This window comes from Erinaceus europaeus, chromosome 14, assembly GCF_950295315.1.
Source record: "Erinaceus europaeus chromosome 14, mEriEur2.1, whole genome shotgun sequence".
In the NCBI taxonomy this organism is placed as follows: Eukaryota; Metazoa; Chordata; class Mammalia; order Eulipotyphla; family Erinaceidae; genus Erinaceus; species Erinaceus europaeus.
This window is the reverse complement of record NC_080175.1, coordinates 13,940,611-13,959,360: the sequence shown is the minus strand read 5'-3', so window position 1 is coordinate 13,959,360 and position 18,750 is coordinate 13,940,611. Positions and strand designations below refer to the sequence as shown.

At 38.7% G+C, this 18,750-nt stretch overlaps 1 protein-coding gene across 3 annotated transcripts in view; it reads left to right on the top strand.

Moving 5' to 3' along the window:
• Positions 1-18,750, top strand: part of NHLRC2 (NHL repeat containing 2) — a 115,333-nt gene that overhangs the window by 34,141 nt on the left and 62,442 nt on the right. The window contains exons 7-11 of one of the 3 annotated variants that reach the window (XM_007519974.3): positions 2,453-2,684; positions 3,341-3,463; positions 5,475-5,684; positions 6,910-7,129; positions 11,195-11,769. In XM_007519974.3, coding sequence (XP_007520036.1) covers positions 2,453-2,684; positions 3,341-3,463; positions 5,475-5,684; positions 6,910-7,129; positions 11,195-11,451 — 1,042 coding nt within the window. In that variant the 3' untranslated portion in view covers positions 11,452-11,769. Of the gene's footprint in view, positions 1-2,452; positions 2,685-3,340; positions 3,464-5,474; positions 5,685-6,909; positions 7,130-11,194; positions 11,770-18,750 lie in introns of those variants that run through there. The other 2 variants (XM_060171249.1, XM_060171250.1) reach the window with 2 other exon arrangements.

Here is an 18,750-nt window from a genome sequence, read left to right as displayed (position 1 = left end):
AGTTTTGCCAGTCGCCTTGGCGGAGAGAGAGGTGAGTTGCTCACTGGCTCTTAAGTTTTTTGCTCAGAAGTGATACACACACTTGTATTTTATCAGCCAAATTAAGTCTCTTGGCCACGCCCAACTCCAAGGAACCTGGGAAGAACAGTCACTGTCTATGAAGAAATGGAAATGTTGGTTGATCATCTTCTTTTAAGTAGTTCACACACCAGTTTCAATATTTAAGTATATTATATAGCAAAGTAATTAGGATTTCAGGCTTCGAAGTCAGACTTAAGACAGAATCCTGGATCTGCCTTTTTTTTTTTTTCTTACAGGGTTATCACTGAGGCTTGGTGCCAGCACTACGAATCCACTGAATCCACTGCTCCTGGTGGCCATCTTCCCCATTTTACTGGATAGGACAGAGAGAAATTGAGAGAGATGGGGCAGATAGAGAGGGAGAGAGAAAGGTAGAAAGAGAGAGAGGGAGAGAGAAACACCTGCAGACCTGCTTCGCTGCTTATGAAGTATCCCCCCTGCAGGTGGGGAGCTGGGGCCTCAAGCCTGATCCTTGCATGGGTCCTTGCACTTACTACTGTGTGCGCTTAACCAGGTGTGCCACTGCCTGGACCCATAAGTCTTTGTTTTCTTATTGCTATCTACCTCCCATGCTTGTTTTGAGAGTTAATGGTAGGTAGGAGGAGCATATACATCTAAGTAGGTAGCTTTGCTACCACTATTGGGAATATAAAACTGCAAAGATTTCTTTACAGAGGTTTCTGCATTTTTTTCTTTAGAACCTTTTGTCTTCCTTCTAACACCGCAGGTAGAACTGACCACATCCTGTTATTTCTCACACTCTACATATGTATGTATATGTGCATGTATATTTATATATGTGTATGTATACAAGTATATATATATTTATATTACTTCACTGATAAATTCATTCTCCTCCCTCCAGCTCTCCTTCCTTCCCTCCCTTATTCCCTCTGCCCCTTTCCCACTTTTATCTGTTTCTGACTGCACTTAATAGGTTTGCATAACTATGTCCTCTTCCTACACTACTTCTTAAAGGAAAGGACTGTTTCCATTCATTTTTGCATCCTCTGTACTTAGCATGCTATTTGGGACACAACAGGAGCTCAATAAAAGTTTGTGTAATTATTGAGTGATAATTTCAAGCTATAAAGACTGTCAGGTCACCATAGAAAGTATAATAGTTGTTGTCGCCTCACTTATCTTTGTCAGTAAAGAGAGGTTGTATAGCTAATCCAGAATACCAGATATCCCAAATTGGTGTGTGTTAGTTTGTATTATATACAACTATAGGACTTTACTTATAGGACATTTAATAATTTATCTAATAGATGTTTATTAAACATCTGGTAGGGAATAGGGATGAAATGATATGCTTACTGTATTAAAAGCAAAATGAAAAGATGTGACAACTCTCTTCCATGAGCTTAGAGAGATCAGATCAACAAACAAATGAAAATTAACTGGGAAATGCAAGTATAGTATAAAAGGGTCACTATAGTAACATTTAAATCAAATCCCTTGCCTACATAAGAGAAACACTCAATATTACCATGCTTTCAGATATCAAGAAAGGCTTCCTGGAAGAAGCTACTCAGTGAAGACTTCAGGGAGCAGTAGGAGTTAGGGATAGTGGAGATTTTCTGGGCAAGAAATGACACTCGTGTTCTCAGCAGAAGCCAAACCATAAAGTGCCTTGTGAATCCTTTTAAGTGATCTGAACATGACTCTGCAGATATAGGAAGCTTTGCACTGGAATGTGACATGGTTAGCTGTGTGCTTTTGAGAGCTCACTGGCAGCATTTGCAGTGGGGCGAGACTAAGGACTGAGGACTGATACCAGAGATATGGAAACAGTGAGGAGGCTGGCTCTGGCAGCCAGCAGGAGGTGATATTCAGCAACCAGAATAGTGAAATGCTAATCACATTGTATGTAAAGCATAACAATAAACGGGGGAAAAGCATTAGGAGCTGGATGATTTTCTAAATTCCTCTCAGAACCTAATATTGCATGAAGCTATGAAGAAGTCAAGAAACTGTGGTGGGATCCAGCTGTTTCTTTCTATAATCATTTGGAGAAGGGAAAAAAGGGGGAGATTATTCTGAACATTGTAACTTTGTTGGGATTTCATTGAGAATAGTTTCAGTGTAGTGGTGCCCAAGTAGCTCTGTTGGGAAACTGTTAGACTGGAGAATAGTTTCAGTGTATGTAAAACAAAGAAGAAAAATTCCTACACAGTGACTAAATAAACTACTGAAAAAAATTACAGTGGAACTGACTAGAACAATATAGCTAAACCAAGATCACTAGATTGTTTTTGCTAACCAGTACTTATCACCACCAATTGTCTTCATTCACAGTCATATGTATAGTTACTAAATTGGTCACAGAATGCCAGAATTCACTCCACTTGTCAACTTGTCTTTTTAGTGAGTTACAAAAGGGGACCTGCCTTCGGTTCGCTGGAAGTGGAAATGAAGAGAATCGAAATAATGCATATCCTCACAAGGCAGGTTTTGCTCAGCCTTCCGGTCTTTCTCTGGCCTCAGAAGATCCCTGGAACTGCCTGTTTGTAGCTGACAGTGAGAGCAGCACAGTGAGAACCGTGTCTCTGAAAGATGGAGCTGTGAAGCACCTGGTGGGAGGAGAAAGAGACCCCATGGTAAGGCCAGACACAGCACGGTGTGCCCAGACATTTACCACACTTGTAATTTTCTGAACTAGGAAGAGTTAATAAAATTTAGAAGAGAGAGTTCTTGGCCTCTGTGTAAGTTAAAATGGAAGTCAAAACAAAGGGAATTTGCATATTTGAAAAATGGAAGTAAAAACAGAGAATTTTCGTACACAAATAATAGCAAAGCCATCTCTGAAAAGTAAAATGACTCTACTTAGTTATATATAAATGATAAAACTTCAAGGGGAAAGGAAAGATAAAATATTGACAGCTAAGAAAAAGCTATAAAAAAAAAGAAAAAGCTATAAATTAGATATTTGGCAGTAGGCTAGAAAGAATACCAGATTAGTAGAAGCAACCTGCTCTTGCCCAGATGTGGGATTATCATGGATAGAATTACTAAGTACCACAAACTAATACATGGCCCAAATTTCATCCTTTTTTTATTCTTCTAGTCTGAATCCAAATAGCCAGTTCTCTTTTTATGAAATCAAGCCTTTCTCCTTTTAAGGTGATCTAGCCTTTCCCCTTTGATAGCCTTTCCCCTTTGATAGCCTTTCATCTGAATCTTCACCTTTTATCCTGAAAAAGCGCTATTAAAAAAATAACACATGCTGTTTCTTTCTCTTTAAAATAAATGAAAGAATTTATTTGCTTTTGGTGATGTCGATGGAGTAGGAATCAATGCGAAGCTTCAGCACCCACTTGGAGTAACTTGGGACCAGAAAAGGAATTTACTTTATGTGGCAGACTCTTACAATCACAAGGTGAGCCCTGACAGAATTGCGTAATACCCTGCAATGATTCCATTTTCCTTTGCGGTATTTAAAATGTGGAACAGTCTCTGAGCCCCCTACAACTGTCACACTGAAATAGAGAGAGGAATAACAGTCTCTGACAAATGAATATAAATAAGCCTGTTGTGTTCTTTTCTTGGTCCTTTCTTTGCAAAGGGGCTCTGGGCGGATCCTGAGTTGATTAAAGGACTAAACACAGTCATAGCTGCTGAATAACGACACTTTCATTTAGTAAAGAGAAAGCAAGTAGCAGTGAAACTAATGTCAACTAACAAATGCTTTTGAGCTGTTGTAAGTACCTACTAGCAAATAATTCCATTTTCAGCAGCATTTCCATTTTTGTCTCTATTGCACCGACAGATCCGCTTTTCAGTGTTTATTTCATTTTACCTTTTTATAAAAATGAAAGGGAAATACTGTGTTGTGATGCAAGACCACAAATTTAATAAAACCACAGGGTCAGCAGTGGGACACTTGGTTGAGCACACGTGTTACCATGCACAAGGATGCCAGTCCAAGCCCCGGTCCCCACTTGCAGAGGGGAAACTTGATGAATCGGGAGGCAGTACTCCAGGTCTCTCTCTCTCCCCTCCCCCCCCCCACACACACTTTAATTTCTGCTCGATGAAAGGAAGATAAGGAAGGAAGGAAGGAACACTGCTGGAGTGGTAGATTCATCATACAGGCGCTGGGCCCCAGCACTCATCCTACTCACAATTTAAAAGACCCTTAATAAAACTAAATAAATAACAGCAAATTTGAAGCCAATGTTTGATGTTCAAGAGAAGTCAGTTCAGCTATAAAATATATCCAAATGAGAAGAAAAAATAATAATAACCCCGAACCAGAAAAACAGTTCAGCCTATTAGGGCGCCATGTTGTGTGTTTGAAGCCCCAGAAGCTCCAGCTTTAATCCTGGTACCATCAGTACCAGAACTGAGCAAGTGATCCTCTCTCTCTCCCTCTCATTCTTTCTCTCAAAGCAATCAATAGATCTTTACAAAAATTTAAGTTCTAAAAACAATTTCTCCAGCAGCCAGGTGGAGACACACCCAGTAGAGCGCTACAGTGCACACAGACCCAGGTTCAAGTCCTCAGTCCCCACCTCTGGGGGAGCTTCGTGAGCTGTGAAACAGCCCTGCAGGTGTTTCTCTCCCTCTCTGCTTCCTCCTCCCCTCTCAGTTTCTCTTTGTGCTAGCAAGTAAAATCATTTTCTTCAATTTATCCATAGATATTTATAGGGTTCACATACTTTTTTAGTTTTCAGAATGGAATATGCCCCCTTAAAATATATGTTTTGGGGGGGCTGGGCAGTAGCACAGTGGGCTAAGTGGACATGGCGCAAAGCATAAGGACCGGAGTAAAGATCCCGGTTCGAGCCCTCAGCTCCCCCCCTACAGAGGAGTCGCTGGGCTTCACAGGCAGTGAAGCAGGTCTGCAGGTGTCTATCTTTCTCTCCCCCTCTCTGTCTCCCCCTCCTCTCTCCATTTCTCTCTGTCCTATCCAACAAAAATGACATCAACAACAATAATAACAACTACAACAAGGGCAACAAAATGGGAAAAATAGCCTCCAGGAGTAGTGGATTCGTAGTGCTGGCACTGAGTCCCAGAGATAACCCTGGAGGCAAAAAAAAAAAAAAAGAATATTTTAACTGAATATTTGATTTTTCAAGAAAATATGGAAATTCCTATTCTTTTTATAAAATTTATTAAAAATATGCTATTTTTTTAGATTTTTTTTTTATTATTCATTAGAGAAATAGGAGGAGAGAGAGCAAGAACCAGCCATCTCTTTGGTACATATGCTGCCAGGAATTGAACTCAGGACCTCATGCTTGAGAGTCCAACACTTTATTCACTGTGCCACCTCCCAGACCACAGAATATGCTATTCTCTACCTTGAATGTTAGTGTACTTTTCCATGCTACAAAACATGACCTTGCTGTTCAAATACATAATAGTTGTCATTCCTCCTTTAGATTAAAATTGTGGATCCAAAGGCAAAAAACTGCACAACACTAGCAGGAACTGGACATACAAGCAGTGTTACTACTTCCGGTTTTATGGAGGCAACTTTTAATGAACCAGGAGGCTTGTGTATTGGAGAGAACAGTCAGTTACTATACGTAGCCGACACCAATAATCATCAAATTAAAGTGATGGATTTAGAAACAAAAACAATATCTGTGGTGAGTAATCTTAAAGTACTAGTTAAAAGGATACTGTTTTGAGAATGATACTAAGATCCTTACAACTCTCACAGAAGCACTTCTCCTTAGACCTTCTTCGGGGGGTGGGAAGCTGGAGGAGGCAAAGAGACTTGTAGCTTGAGTAGTAAGTGAATATTTATTTCAAGGTTATCTTTAAAATAAAAATTTCCATTTGTGTCAAGAGTCCAAGAAAGATACTGAAAGCTGGAGAGACTTTGATGAACTTTCAGGGGTAAAAGAACAACAACACCAACAAGGACTCAGGATGTCTTTTTAAATATATAAAAAAAAATCTGTTAGAGCACACTGTTCACACCTATGTGGGCTAGGTTGTTGTTTGATTTTTGTGTCCTTGAATAAATATGTCACCTTTATTTCCTGTGGCGAATCCATTATCAAACAGTCCTCCAAACTAGAAACCATATTCCTTTCAAAATAGAAATTAAGCTTGCAAGAAACCTAAGTTCTATTCAGTGTTTTAAAAAGTATGAACATAGTCTGTAATACAGTTTTTTCAAGCTGCCTCTTGATATATCACATTTGCCTGAAAATAGTGTAAGTCTTTGAATAAAAAGGCAGATTGCCACCATAATGTAGCTATCATTTCTCTTGATATAGATCAATGGCATTGGATGAATGGCATCTTCTAAAAAAAAATTTTTTTTAATGATCTTTATTTATCAGATAGAGACAGCAAGAGATTGAGAGGGGGAGGGGGAGATAGAGGCAGAGTCTCCTACAACCCTGCTTTAACACTCCTGAAGTGTTAAGCGGGAGCTCCGGGCTCGAACCTGAGTCCTTGCGCCTGTAACGTGTGTGCTCAACTAAGTGTGTCACTACCCGGCCCCAGTAAATGGCATCTTGTACCTAGCAATGGAAGCTTTGAGACCATGCATATTATGCTCTATGCTGTCTTTAAATGAGTCAGATTTCGCTTGGTTTTCTTGCCATCGATAAACATTATTAGACTATTGAATCCTGTTTCATCGGTACGTGTTGGCAGTCTTTTTGCCAAGAGAAATTTCCTGAGCCTGCAAAATAACCCTCAGATGATCCTAGTAAACACATTCTAATTCAAACTAGAGAGAAAAGTTTTGCTGACATAAAATTAATTTTTTACTAACGTCTGTAAATCAGCTTTTTGTACTTGATAGTTAGTATCACATATTTGTGTTTTAACAAACTGAATTTTCTAATTTCCTAGCTCCCGGTCTTCAGATCTGAGAATGCTGTGGTAGATGGCCCCTTACAGGTAGAAAACCAGAAGACGCCACCCAAACTACCTAAATCGGCTGCGTGCGTTACACTTTCCCCAGTGGCTGCGTCCCCAGGCCAAACTCTTCAACTCAAGCTGAAATTAAGCCTCCCATCAGGAACCAAGCTAACTGAAGGAGTGACCAGCTGCTGGTTTCTGACTGCTGAAGGTATGAGAATGGCCTTGCAAATACAAATATTCTGTAAGCTCTTAATGTTTAATATTCTTTTTCTCATTTTGTTATATGGTATTTTCACTCCATAGTTCAGCAGCATTTGAGGAAAGTTATGTAAAAAAAAAGTAGCTCAACTCCCATTTCAGTTAAGACACCTGCAGACCTGCTTCACGGCCTGTGAAGTGACTCCCCTGCAGGTGGGGAGCCGGGGGGAGTATTTCTTTTTTTAATCTATGCGCTTTTTTTTGTAACTGGTGTACCCTTACATAGACTCTTTCTAACTCCATTCTTTTATTGTTTTATATTTGCTTTTCCACATAGCATCTGTCAAATATTTTAGACCTTTGAATATATGTTTAATTTTCAGTATAGAGTAGCTCTTAATAATTTGCAATAAGGAATCAGTACACTGATCAGTACTTTCCAACATATCTAGCAGAACGAACGGACAACAGTTTTAATGTTAAAGTATAATACGAATGGTCCAAACAAGTTCTGACTCGTCTCTAATGATCTTCCTCTGCCGTAGTCTCCCACGCTCTTTCACATGTTCTCACTCAATCTCCCATTTCCTCCCCAAATCCTCTTCCCTCATGCCCTCTCACATACTTTTCTGTTATACATAACCCAGATCTGAACTTGTGCCTTTTTACCTTGGTACATTCTCAGGGCAGCAGCTGCCGTCCTGTAGCTACATGCTCAGCATCCAAACAAGAGAGTAAAGAGATCTTAGTAGAGACTGATTCTGGGGTGATGACTAACCCTATGGAGAACTCACCCCCACCCAGCCCCACAAGGGAAAGGGATGAACCATGCAGTACTAAAAGGAGGCGTTAGAGTTAGCCTTGTGCACAGAAAAGCACTCAAACCCTAGCCATTCCCTAGTTCACTAGGTTAAAAGAAGTTTAGCTTACCAGTCTAACTGTTCTGCCTATAGCCGTTAGTCTGAAGATCCCATCAGTCGGAAGTTACTTTTAATTTCCTTGTGTAATTAAAGAATAGTGTGTATTAGCATTTTAAAATTATATTAATAAAGTAGCGTATCTCTGTCAAACATTTCACATATTAATAGTAAGTCATTAGAAAACAAAATGTTATTTTAATGTGTAGTTTTATTATTATAGCATAAAAGCATTAAGTAAAAGAGACAATATATTTAATTAAGGGAATGTCTTAGTGGCACCATCCCAAATCTCCCCGAAGTATTTGTTAGCACACACACCTTACCCGCCACTGAAGTTCCATCTCCATCCACCAACAGGTATTTTTTTCTTTTTTAGTTCTGCACTTCACTCTTTAGATTCTCATCCTTCACATTTTCTTTACTTTCATTTAATGTATTTCACCTCTTTTTTAAAAAATCAACAGAGTATTCGAAGTAATAAACTAAAAGAGAAATTGTAGGGTAGTTGGGACAATTAATTCATCCTGTGTAATAGAATGTTATCACTGCTCCAGATAGTCTAGTTTGGGTGCAGATCACCCAGAGTCACTGATAAACTGCCATCCATATACTCTGCTTATGATGGCAAGGAGCCATAGCCTGCCTTGTCCCCCAGCCCACCCCTTTTGAGAACATACTGTCAGTGTGAGTACGTATTTTCCTTCTGAGGAAGAGAATGCTGGATGGATAAAGACAATTGTTAATATAATGCTTGAAAACCTAAAACTTACTAGGGTTTACTATTTCTGTGTTGTGCAGACCACCTGTGTATTTAAATCGAAAAAGAGTTTTACATATTAGACAAAATCTCTTGATTTTGAGTTTCTACATTGTTTGAAAAGCTGACATTTACTTTTTTGTTGGGGTGGGGGGGATTAATGGTTTGCAGATGTGTAAAATTTCTCAGTTTTCTTCAAAATACTCTCACCCTCAACCCAAATGGACCTGAAAGATCTCCCTCCCCCTCCCCACCCAAATGTCCTTTACTTTGATGCAATACACCAAGCCCAAACACAAGTTTTGGTTTGTGTTTCCTTTCCCTTTTTATTTCTCAACTTCTGTGAGTGAGATCATCTCATAGTCATCCTTCTCTTTCTGGCTTATCACCCTTAACATGATTCCTTCAAGCTTCATCCATGATGAGGTGATGAGGGTGATCTTAATTCTTAATAGGTGATCATTCCATTCTGTATATATACCACAACTTGCTCACCCACTCAGCTGTTGGGATTACTATATAATGTTACTTGTCCCTAAACAAGTCAGTGTTACTTTATTATTACTTTTGAATATTCAGTAATTCATAGGTATCTTAACTTGAAAGTCACTACAGCATTGCATGTCCATTTGTATTACCAAGATAATGTTTATTTTGGAGTCTTTATATTACAATTCTGAGCATTTTTATTTGGTAAATGTAATCTATTTCCTAAAATGTGCTACTTTTATTATCAGAAATGAACAGATTTTATTTTTTATTTCAGGGATCAAGGATCTGTAATTCTATGTGTAGAGGCAGAGAGCTAGCACAGAAGATTATGCAATAGACTTTCATACCAGAGGCACCAGAAGTCCCAGGTTCAGTCCCTGGCAGCACCATAAATCGAAGCTGAGCCATAATCTGATAGGAAGGAAGGCAGACAGGAAACAGGAAACTATAACTCTTATTTGTTATATTTGATTTCACTTCAGTAAAATATATTTTATAATATTGAAACAAAGTAGTAACTTTAATAATTCAATGTCAAAATGAGTGGAAACTTCTCATGGGATGTCCAACTTATGTCTTTCACACAGAATACTGTATCTGGCATTTAGAGTCTTCTAGTCAGTGTTTGTTACAATGAAGCTAGTCTTCATAAGGTTTGTCTAATTTCCAACCTGTCTATTTATATATTCTTTTTTATATATATAAAAAAGGAAACAACGACAAAACCATAGGATAAGAGGGGTACAACTCCACACAGTTCCTACCACCAAAACTCCATATCCCCTCCCCTCCCCTGATAGGTTTCCTGTTCTTTAACTCTCTGGGAGTATGGACCCAAGGTCATTATGGGATGCAGAAGGTGGAAGGTCTGGCTTCTGTAATTGCTTCCCCGCTGAACATAGCTGTTGACAGGTCAATCCATACTCCCAGCTGCCTCTTTCCCTAGAGAGTGGGATGGGGTTCTGGGGAATCAGAGCTCCAGGACACATCAGTGGGGTTGTCTGTCGAGGGAAGTCTGGTCGGCATCATGATAGCATCTGGAACCTGGTAGCTGAAAGAAGAGTCAACATGTAAAGCCAAACAAATTGTTGGCTAATCATGAACCTAAAGGCAGGAGTTGTGCAGATGAAGATTTGGGGGGTCCTCTGTTTTGTAGATAGCTAGTAGGCATATTTTAGTTATATTCCAAAGGGCCTGTGGCTATACTAGTTTTTTTTTCCCCCCTGAGCCTGAAATCTGGTATGCAGGTGGATTCAAGTTTTTATCTGGGGAGATGATGTCATGGCTGGAAAAAGGACCAGAAAGCTGGATCAGGGAAAAGAGTAGCTCCCAAATATGGGAATGGTTATAAATATTGTTGACTGTAGACCCCATCAATTTGATCTGATCTGGGGCCCATATTCAGCTTATGGATACATTTGAACATATGCTCTATCTTATGGGACCTGGTCTATATCTAGGTTTTGGACCAATGTTAGGAAGTTAACCACCTAGATTAGAATTAGAGAATCCTATGAAAGGAAAGGTCTTAACCGAGTAATGAGGGTGAAGGGTTGACATTCCATGCCTGACGTCTCTGGACACAGTCTGAAATGAAGTATACCGAGGTGGTACTCCTGGCGTTGATTAGGTTGGGATCAGCAGATACAATATCATTTGGTATGAATTGAGAGAAGCATGCAGGAAAGTGAGCCCCATTCTAGAGGTTCCAGGACTGGGAAAATAGAGGATTTACAGAGGAAGCGGGAGTTTTCTGCTGTCTTAGGGTCTAAGAAGGCAATAGATAGTTATTGCTATAATCACATTTTTTGGCAGTTGGGTTAACTTTGAAAAATCCCTGTTAGGATTTGCTGTATCATACACAACATCACCACAATTTATGTCCTTAACACATTTTATTTTCTAGGCAATGAGTGGCTTCTGAAAGGACAGGCCCCTTCTGGAGAAATAGAGAACATTTCCAACCAACCCACAATCTCACTGCAGGTTCCTGGAGAATGCTTGTCACTGGAGGCCGTTGTGTCAGTGTCTGTGTTTCTCTACTACTGTAGTGCAGACAGCAGCGCCTGTATGATGAAGGGAATTCTGTTCAGTCAGCCTTTACAGATAACGGAAACACAACAAGGGTGCGTGGCTCCAGTGGAGCTCAGGTATGAATTCTAATGAGCAAGCTAGCATCGGGCCAGCCATGGCCGCCTGTTCTCCAGCCATCACTGTAACTTATGAAAAGAGACTTTATTTCTGCTTCTCAGTACCACAAAGCGCATTGCTCAGTTCAAGGAACTGACATTAAAATGAAGTTATGCTCCTTCCTTATCTATTACAAATTCCTTCATTCTAGCTGTATACCAGATAAGCCGCCAATCTTCATCTGAAGCCTACTGTTGTAATTTCTGCTGCTTTTTGGCATGCAACTTAAGTCACATAATAGTACAGGATATTATTATGAGATGATTTACAGTAAATACTGATATTAAATAAAACCAGATATTTTAACTACTTCTACCTTTATTAACTGCAAGCAATATATTTGTGAAAAATTCACAATAATATTAAACAGAATTCAAGTTCCCGTTCAAATGTTATTTTAAGGACATCTGTCATTCAAGACATAAAGTCTGCTTTAAGCCACAAAGAAATCTTTTCATTAGAAAAAAGAAACAGCTTAAAAAGCACCTGGACGGTAAATATATTTAAAAGGTAATTTCGGTTTATTTTTAGGTTATTTGCTATTTTGATATGTCATTAGTAATGCCTTACAACTCTATCCAGATAAAATTGAAAATAGAGCCCAGAACATATAGACATACTCCTTGAACTTTTTTTCTGGATAAGAAGTTTTATCAGATAGTGAATGAGACCTCAGACATTCTGGCATTCAAGGAGAAAAGGACTCAGGGACACATTAGTGACAATTAACTATGATGTGTATGGGTATATACACTGTCTCACACATTTATATATAATTCATAAGCATTGAATATAGATTTATTGGGTTTAGGATTTTTGCTCCCCTACTCAGAATTTAAATTATGTTCATTTATTATGATTTTTTTGGAAATAATTTTTAAGCCTTCAACACGAAGCACTTCTACGCTATTGAAGGTAAAGTTTGTCCTAATACATCATTATTTAAAATATTGGCTAGGGTTGGGCCACGATGGTAGCACATCTGGTTGAGCACACGCATTACTATGTGGAAGGACCCTGGTTCTACCCCCTCCCACTTCACAGCTGAGGAGAAGCTTCATGAGCAGTGGAGCAGGTTTACAGGTGTCTCTCTCCCTCTCTGCCTCTCTTTCCCCTCTCAATTTCTCTCTATTATACAAAAAAAAGTATAAAATTAAAAGAAAAAGTGGTTGCTGGAGCAATGGATTTATAGTGTAGGGACCAAGCCCCAGCAATAACCCTTATGTTTATGTGGCAATAAAAAACACATATATACTTATATACCCAATGAAATAGATTCACTTAACTAATGTTCTGTTTAGCCATGCATGCAACACAGGCTCAAGACTGGCCATCACTGCATTAAAGGAAGCTTTGGTGCTGTGGTGTCTCTCTCTCCCCCTCTCCCTCTCCTTCTCTCTACCTCTCTCTACCTCTTTCTTTCTTTCCCTCCCTCCCTCTCTTTCTCCACCTCTCCACCTCTCCACCTCTCCATCTCTACCTAAATCAAGACTGAACCATACAGTGATTTGATGAGATGCTATATTTGGGTGGGGGGTCAGGCAACCCTAAAAAAATAGTCACTAGAAAATATTGAAACTCTTTTTGTTACTATAATTTCTCTCTATAACTATTTCAAAGCCTCTTCTTGTTCTTACTAAGATTATGTTTGTCATATAAACGACTTATAAGACCTTAAAAACATGGGATGATCCATTATCTATTCAATAAATATTTATAGACAATATGACAAACTATGCCCGTCCACCCTTCAAAACCAGTGTTAAATTTGAAGTGTGATCTTCCAAGCACCACATCTACCCATTTCTCGAGAGTTTGGAAATGCATATTCTCATATATTCACCAATTTTATTTAGTTAACTAAATTTCAGAAGGCAAGAAAGATATAGAGCATGACTTGGACTTGATTTGTATTCTACTGGACCTATTTGTAAAGAAAAGTTTTAATATAAAGTTGAGATAACTCTTACTTAAATTACGTATTGTTAACTCATAAACCATTTCTAGCAACAAAAGATACTGTGATCTATAACAAGAGGCTACATAATGCTAACGTCATAGGCATTTTAAGTGCTGTTTGATATATTGTGTTTCTCACATAGATTTGGGCAAAATGAGGATATTTTGACTTGCTCTTTTCTTAAAGACATAAGCCATTTTATACGCTAGAGAAAGATATAATGGTTTTTTAACTGGCTAATGAAGGAATACCTGATATATTTTTTTTGTTTCCAAATTTTTTATTGGGGAATTAATGTTTTACATTCGAAAGTAAATACAGTAGTTTGTACATGCATAACATTTCCCAGTTTTCCACATAACAGTACAACCCCCACTAGGTCCTCTGTCAATCTTTTTGGACCTGCATTCTACACCACCCCCACACACACACCAGAGTTCCTTACTTTGTTGCAACATGCCAATTCCAGTTCTGGTTCTACTTGTGTTTGCTCTTCTGATCCTGTTTTTCAACTTCTGCCTAAGAGTGAAATCACCCCATATTCATCCTTCTGTTTCTGACTTATTTCACTTAACATGAATTTTTCAAGGTCCATCCAAGATCGGCTAAAAACGGTGAAGTCACCATTTTTAATAGCTGAGTAGTATTCCACTGTGTACATAGACCACAACTTGCTCAGCCACTCATCTGTTGTTGGACATCTGGGTTGCTTCCAGGTTTTGGCTATTACAGATTGTGCTGCTAAGAACATATGTGTAAACAGATTTTTTTTTTATTTTTTTTAATTTAAGAAAGGAGACATTAACAAAACCATAGGATAGGACGGGTACAACTCCACACAATTCCCACCACCCAATCTCCATATCCCATCCCCTCCCCTGATAGCTTTCCCATTCTCTATCCCTCTGGGAGTATGGACCCAGGATCGTTGTGGGTTGTAGAAGGTGGAAGGTCTGGCTTCTGTAATCGCTTCCCCGCTGAACATGGGCGTTGACTGGTCGATCCATACTCCCAGTCTGCCTCTCTCTTTCCCTAGTAGGGTGGGTCTCTGGGGAAGCGGAGCTCCAGGACACATTGGTGGGGTCGTCAGTCCAGGGAAGTCTGGTCAGCATCCTGCTGGCATCTGGGACCTGGTGGCTAAAAAGAAGGTTAACATACAAAGCCAAACAAATTGTTGAACAATCATGGACCTAAAGGCTGGAATAGTGCAGATGAAGTGTTGGGGGGATACTCTCTGCAGACTTTTGTGTACTTCTGTTTTCAGGTATATATTTTTCCCTAGTTTATGGACACATGTGAACATATGCTCTATCTCAGGGGACCTGGACTATATCTAGGTTTGGGGACTTTATTGGGGAGTGGACCACCTGGAATGGAATTAGAGAATACTATGAAAGGAAAGGCCTCACCCGAGTGATGAAGCTGAAGGGTTGTCATTCCACTCCTGAAGTCTCTGGACACAGTCTGAAGTGAAGGATGCTTTTTAGGTGGGTGTGTTGGGTTGCTTAAGATACATCCACAGGAGTGAAATTGCAGGATCATAGGGTAGTTCCATTTCGAGCCTTCTGAGAGTTCTCCAGACTGTTCTCCACAGAGGTTGGACCAATTGACATTCCCACTAGCAGTGTGGAAGGGTTCCTTTGATCCCACAACCTCTCCAGCATTTGCTGCTGTTACCTTTTCTTGGTCATGATGAACAATCTTTTTAATATACTGCTATATCTGGTTGGCTAGAATTTTGTTCAATATTTTAGCATCTGTGTTCATCAGAGATATTGGTCTGTAGTTTTCTTTTTTGGTTTTGCCACTGTCTGCTTTTGGTATCAGAGTGATGTTGGCTTCATAGAAGCTGAAAGGGAGTATTCCAGTGTCTTCAATTTTCTGGAAGACTTTTAAAAGTAAAGGTGTTTAACTCTTCCTTGAAAGTTTTATTGGATTCATTTGTAAAACCATCTGGTCCAGGACTTTTATTCTTGGGAAGGTTTTTGATAACTGTTTCAATTTCATTCGCTGTGATGGACCTGTTCCTGTTACCTTGTTCATCTCTACTTAATTTTGGAAGTTCGTAGGTATCTAGGAAATCGTCCATTTCTTCCAGGTTCTCTAGCTTGGTGGCATATAGTTGTTCATAGAAGTCTCAGATGATTTGTTGATTTTCTGCGGTGTCTATTGTGCTTGATATTTTAATATAATACACAAACACACAGTATACACTAAGCACATTCATTTGCATCAAAAGTAACTCTAAAATATGTATTAATGTTCCATTTGTCTAAATAGATGTTAGTATTAAGCTTACACTTTTCTTCATTTTTAAATAAAATCATTGAACATTCTTACTTAGCCACCAGTCTATTTTCATACTGAAAATACTATTTCTATAAATTATAGTACAATTTCTTAAATAAATAATACTGAAGCAATGTAAATAGAGTACCAAAAGCTATGACTGACTTCTCACATAAGAGGAATAGACTAGAAAAAGTCCTTTTAAAACATCCTGATCCTTGTCTGCTCTCTGTTCTCGATAAAGACTTATGTGATATTTTATCCTTTGATTATTCTTTGTATAGATTATTATATTCACTGATAATATCCAAAGAGTAAAATTTTAGTCTCAATTTAATCAACTACCAGTAGTGTGACATTACACGCAATTTAACATAATTCCTGGAGTCTTTCCCCTAAATCCTGCTGCTTTTTCAGTATTTTTTTCCTTGACTCTTTGTGATAGCAATTCACAAATGGCAAATTTTTATTCTGAATCTATACGCAGTGTTTATAGTATCCCTGAAAAGAATTTTACCTATCAAGATCACACATTTAACAAGTAGTAAAACCAGGGCCAGGCAGTAGCAAACCTGGTTAAGCACATTACAGTGTGCAAGGATCTATGTTCAAGCCCCTCGTCCCCACCTGCAGGAGGAAAGCTTCATGAGTGGTGAAGTAGAGCTGCAGATGTCTGTCTGTCTCTCTCCTCTATCTCCCTTTCCCTTCTCAATTTCACTGTCTCTATCCAATAATAAAATTTTTGACGAGGATGAGACTGGTCAATAACTGTTGCTATATTGCCATCTCAAAGTCATTTTTTAAAGTAATTAGCCCAAAGAAACCCAAGAGTCGTACCAATGATTAATGTTAATATTTTAAATAAACCTATCTAATTATAATCTTTTGAGAAACACCAACTACACAGATTTTTTTATGTGTCATTTCTTTGAAAATCCAGATGCCCAGAGGCTTTCTTGGCAGATGGATTTTATGAAGAATTAAATAGCTTTTTAGTGTTAGTTCTGAAAGTGCTTATTTTAATTGATGTTCAAAAGATAATTAGCAGTCCTTGTCACAAAGTACAACTGAATTCAAAATCCTATTTAAAAAAAAAAATAGTGAACGTTGGAAATACAAAATTTGGCCAGTCTGGTAATTCACATAGAGTTCTCTGTTTACTTGCTTTATTATAAATAGCAATACAGTATGTGACACGCTCATCCCCTGTGCGCGTGTGCGCACACACGCACGCACACATACACACTCAAATATGTGAAATTCTGCTAGAGTAGAATTTTCACCTGCAGCCTATTACTCCAGCTTTAAGGCTTACTTACCACTAAATATGGCCATCTAGGTATGTGAGTGGTTTTTTTTTTCATTGTTTGCTTAATTCAGGCAGCTGTGTTGTGAATTTATTGATTTTGCTATAAAATTTCATTCTAAAACCCACATAGAAACATACACCAACTTTAAAAAGTTGACACTATGCCATACTGTAGAAGTAGAAATCACTCTTAATCCGCAGGATTTCTTCCTTTCCCTCCTCCTATGGCTCTTAATGGTTTATTGAAATAAAAGTTCACACTGACCATAAGTCACAGTTTCATCTTGAATAAATAAAAGTTGGTTTTTCTACTTATCTCTTTGTACTAACTCAAAAGAATGGCATTGAAAGTTAGGTCTTGACTAGTCTGTATATATTCCATGACCAGCTGACCCTGGGCCTTCCCATATTAGTCTGCGAGGTGGCCGAGACCACTGCTTCCTAGTGGTCTGTGTACCCACTGAGGGCTGCACTAGTCACTTCTTTGACTTCATCCCTCCAGCTTCTTAGTGTGCTGATGTGGTTTAATCATTTTCAAAACTTAGAGTTGGACAGTGAAAACCGTAAATACTTGCTATGGAATGTTTGACTAGCTATAGTTCCTCATTGTTTGGTGTGTCCCTCTTCTTTCCTGGCATGTTGCTCTCAAGTGCACCAAAGAACATTTTGTTCTGTCGAAAGTCCCACAACCAGAGGGAAAGAATCACAAATATTTCCGAGCATACTTCCCTGCCTATAGCTGCAACTGTACTAAAAAGCACTAAACAGTCAATTACTCTGTCAAGTATTTTTCTGTCGGGAAGTAGCCTGAATTTCTGCCTGTAAGCAGCAACATATAGACCTGTTGTTTTTCAGTATTTGAGGCAAACCAAATTATCAGATTATTTTAATGTTGAAAAGCTAAAACTATGAGTCATACAAGCAGAATTTATTATCTTTTACTTTTCATTTGAAATAGAGTAACACTAAACCTCATAGCACTGAGAAATAAAGGAGTAAAGCAGCTCTCAGATTTAAATATGCCCAGTTTAAATAGTATGTTTAAATTCAGTATGTAGAAGTTTCAGGGAGAAACTATGGTTACACATGTATCATCAATTCAGAATGATTTTACTGTGGTGTTTTTTTTTTCCAGTCCCTAAAATTCTCAGTAATATCTTTTTCCAAAAGAAAAAAAAATTCCTTATATGAATAGATTTTCTCTCTACATTGAGTATATCCTAATTATATTTTTCTTTTTTTTTAAATATTTATTTATTCCCTTTTGTTGCCCTTGTTGTTTTATTGTTGTAGTTATTATCATTGTTGTTGTTGTCGTTGTTGGATAGAACAGAGAGAAATGGAGAGAGGAGGGGAAGACAGAGAGGAGGAGAGAAAGATAGGCACCTTCAAATCTGCTTCACCGCCTGTGAAACGACTCCCCTGCAGGTGGGGAGCGGGGGCTCGAACGGGGATCCTTATGCCGGTCTTAGCACCTTGCGCCACGTGCGCTTAACACACTGTGCTACCTCCCGACTCCCCCTAATTATATTTTTCATAGGTTAATATTTTTAAATGAGTTTGAAGGCAGGGAATTAGTATAATGATTATGCAAAAGACTCATTTCTGGGGCTCCAAAGCCCTAGGTTCAGTCCCCCATACCACTGTAAGCCAGAGCTGAGCAGTGCTGCTGTAAACAAAAAGGGAGGGAAAAAAAAGTAGTCTGAAATTCTCA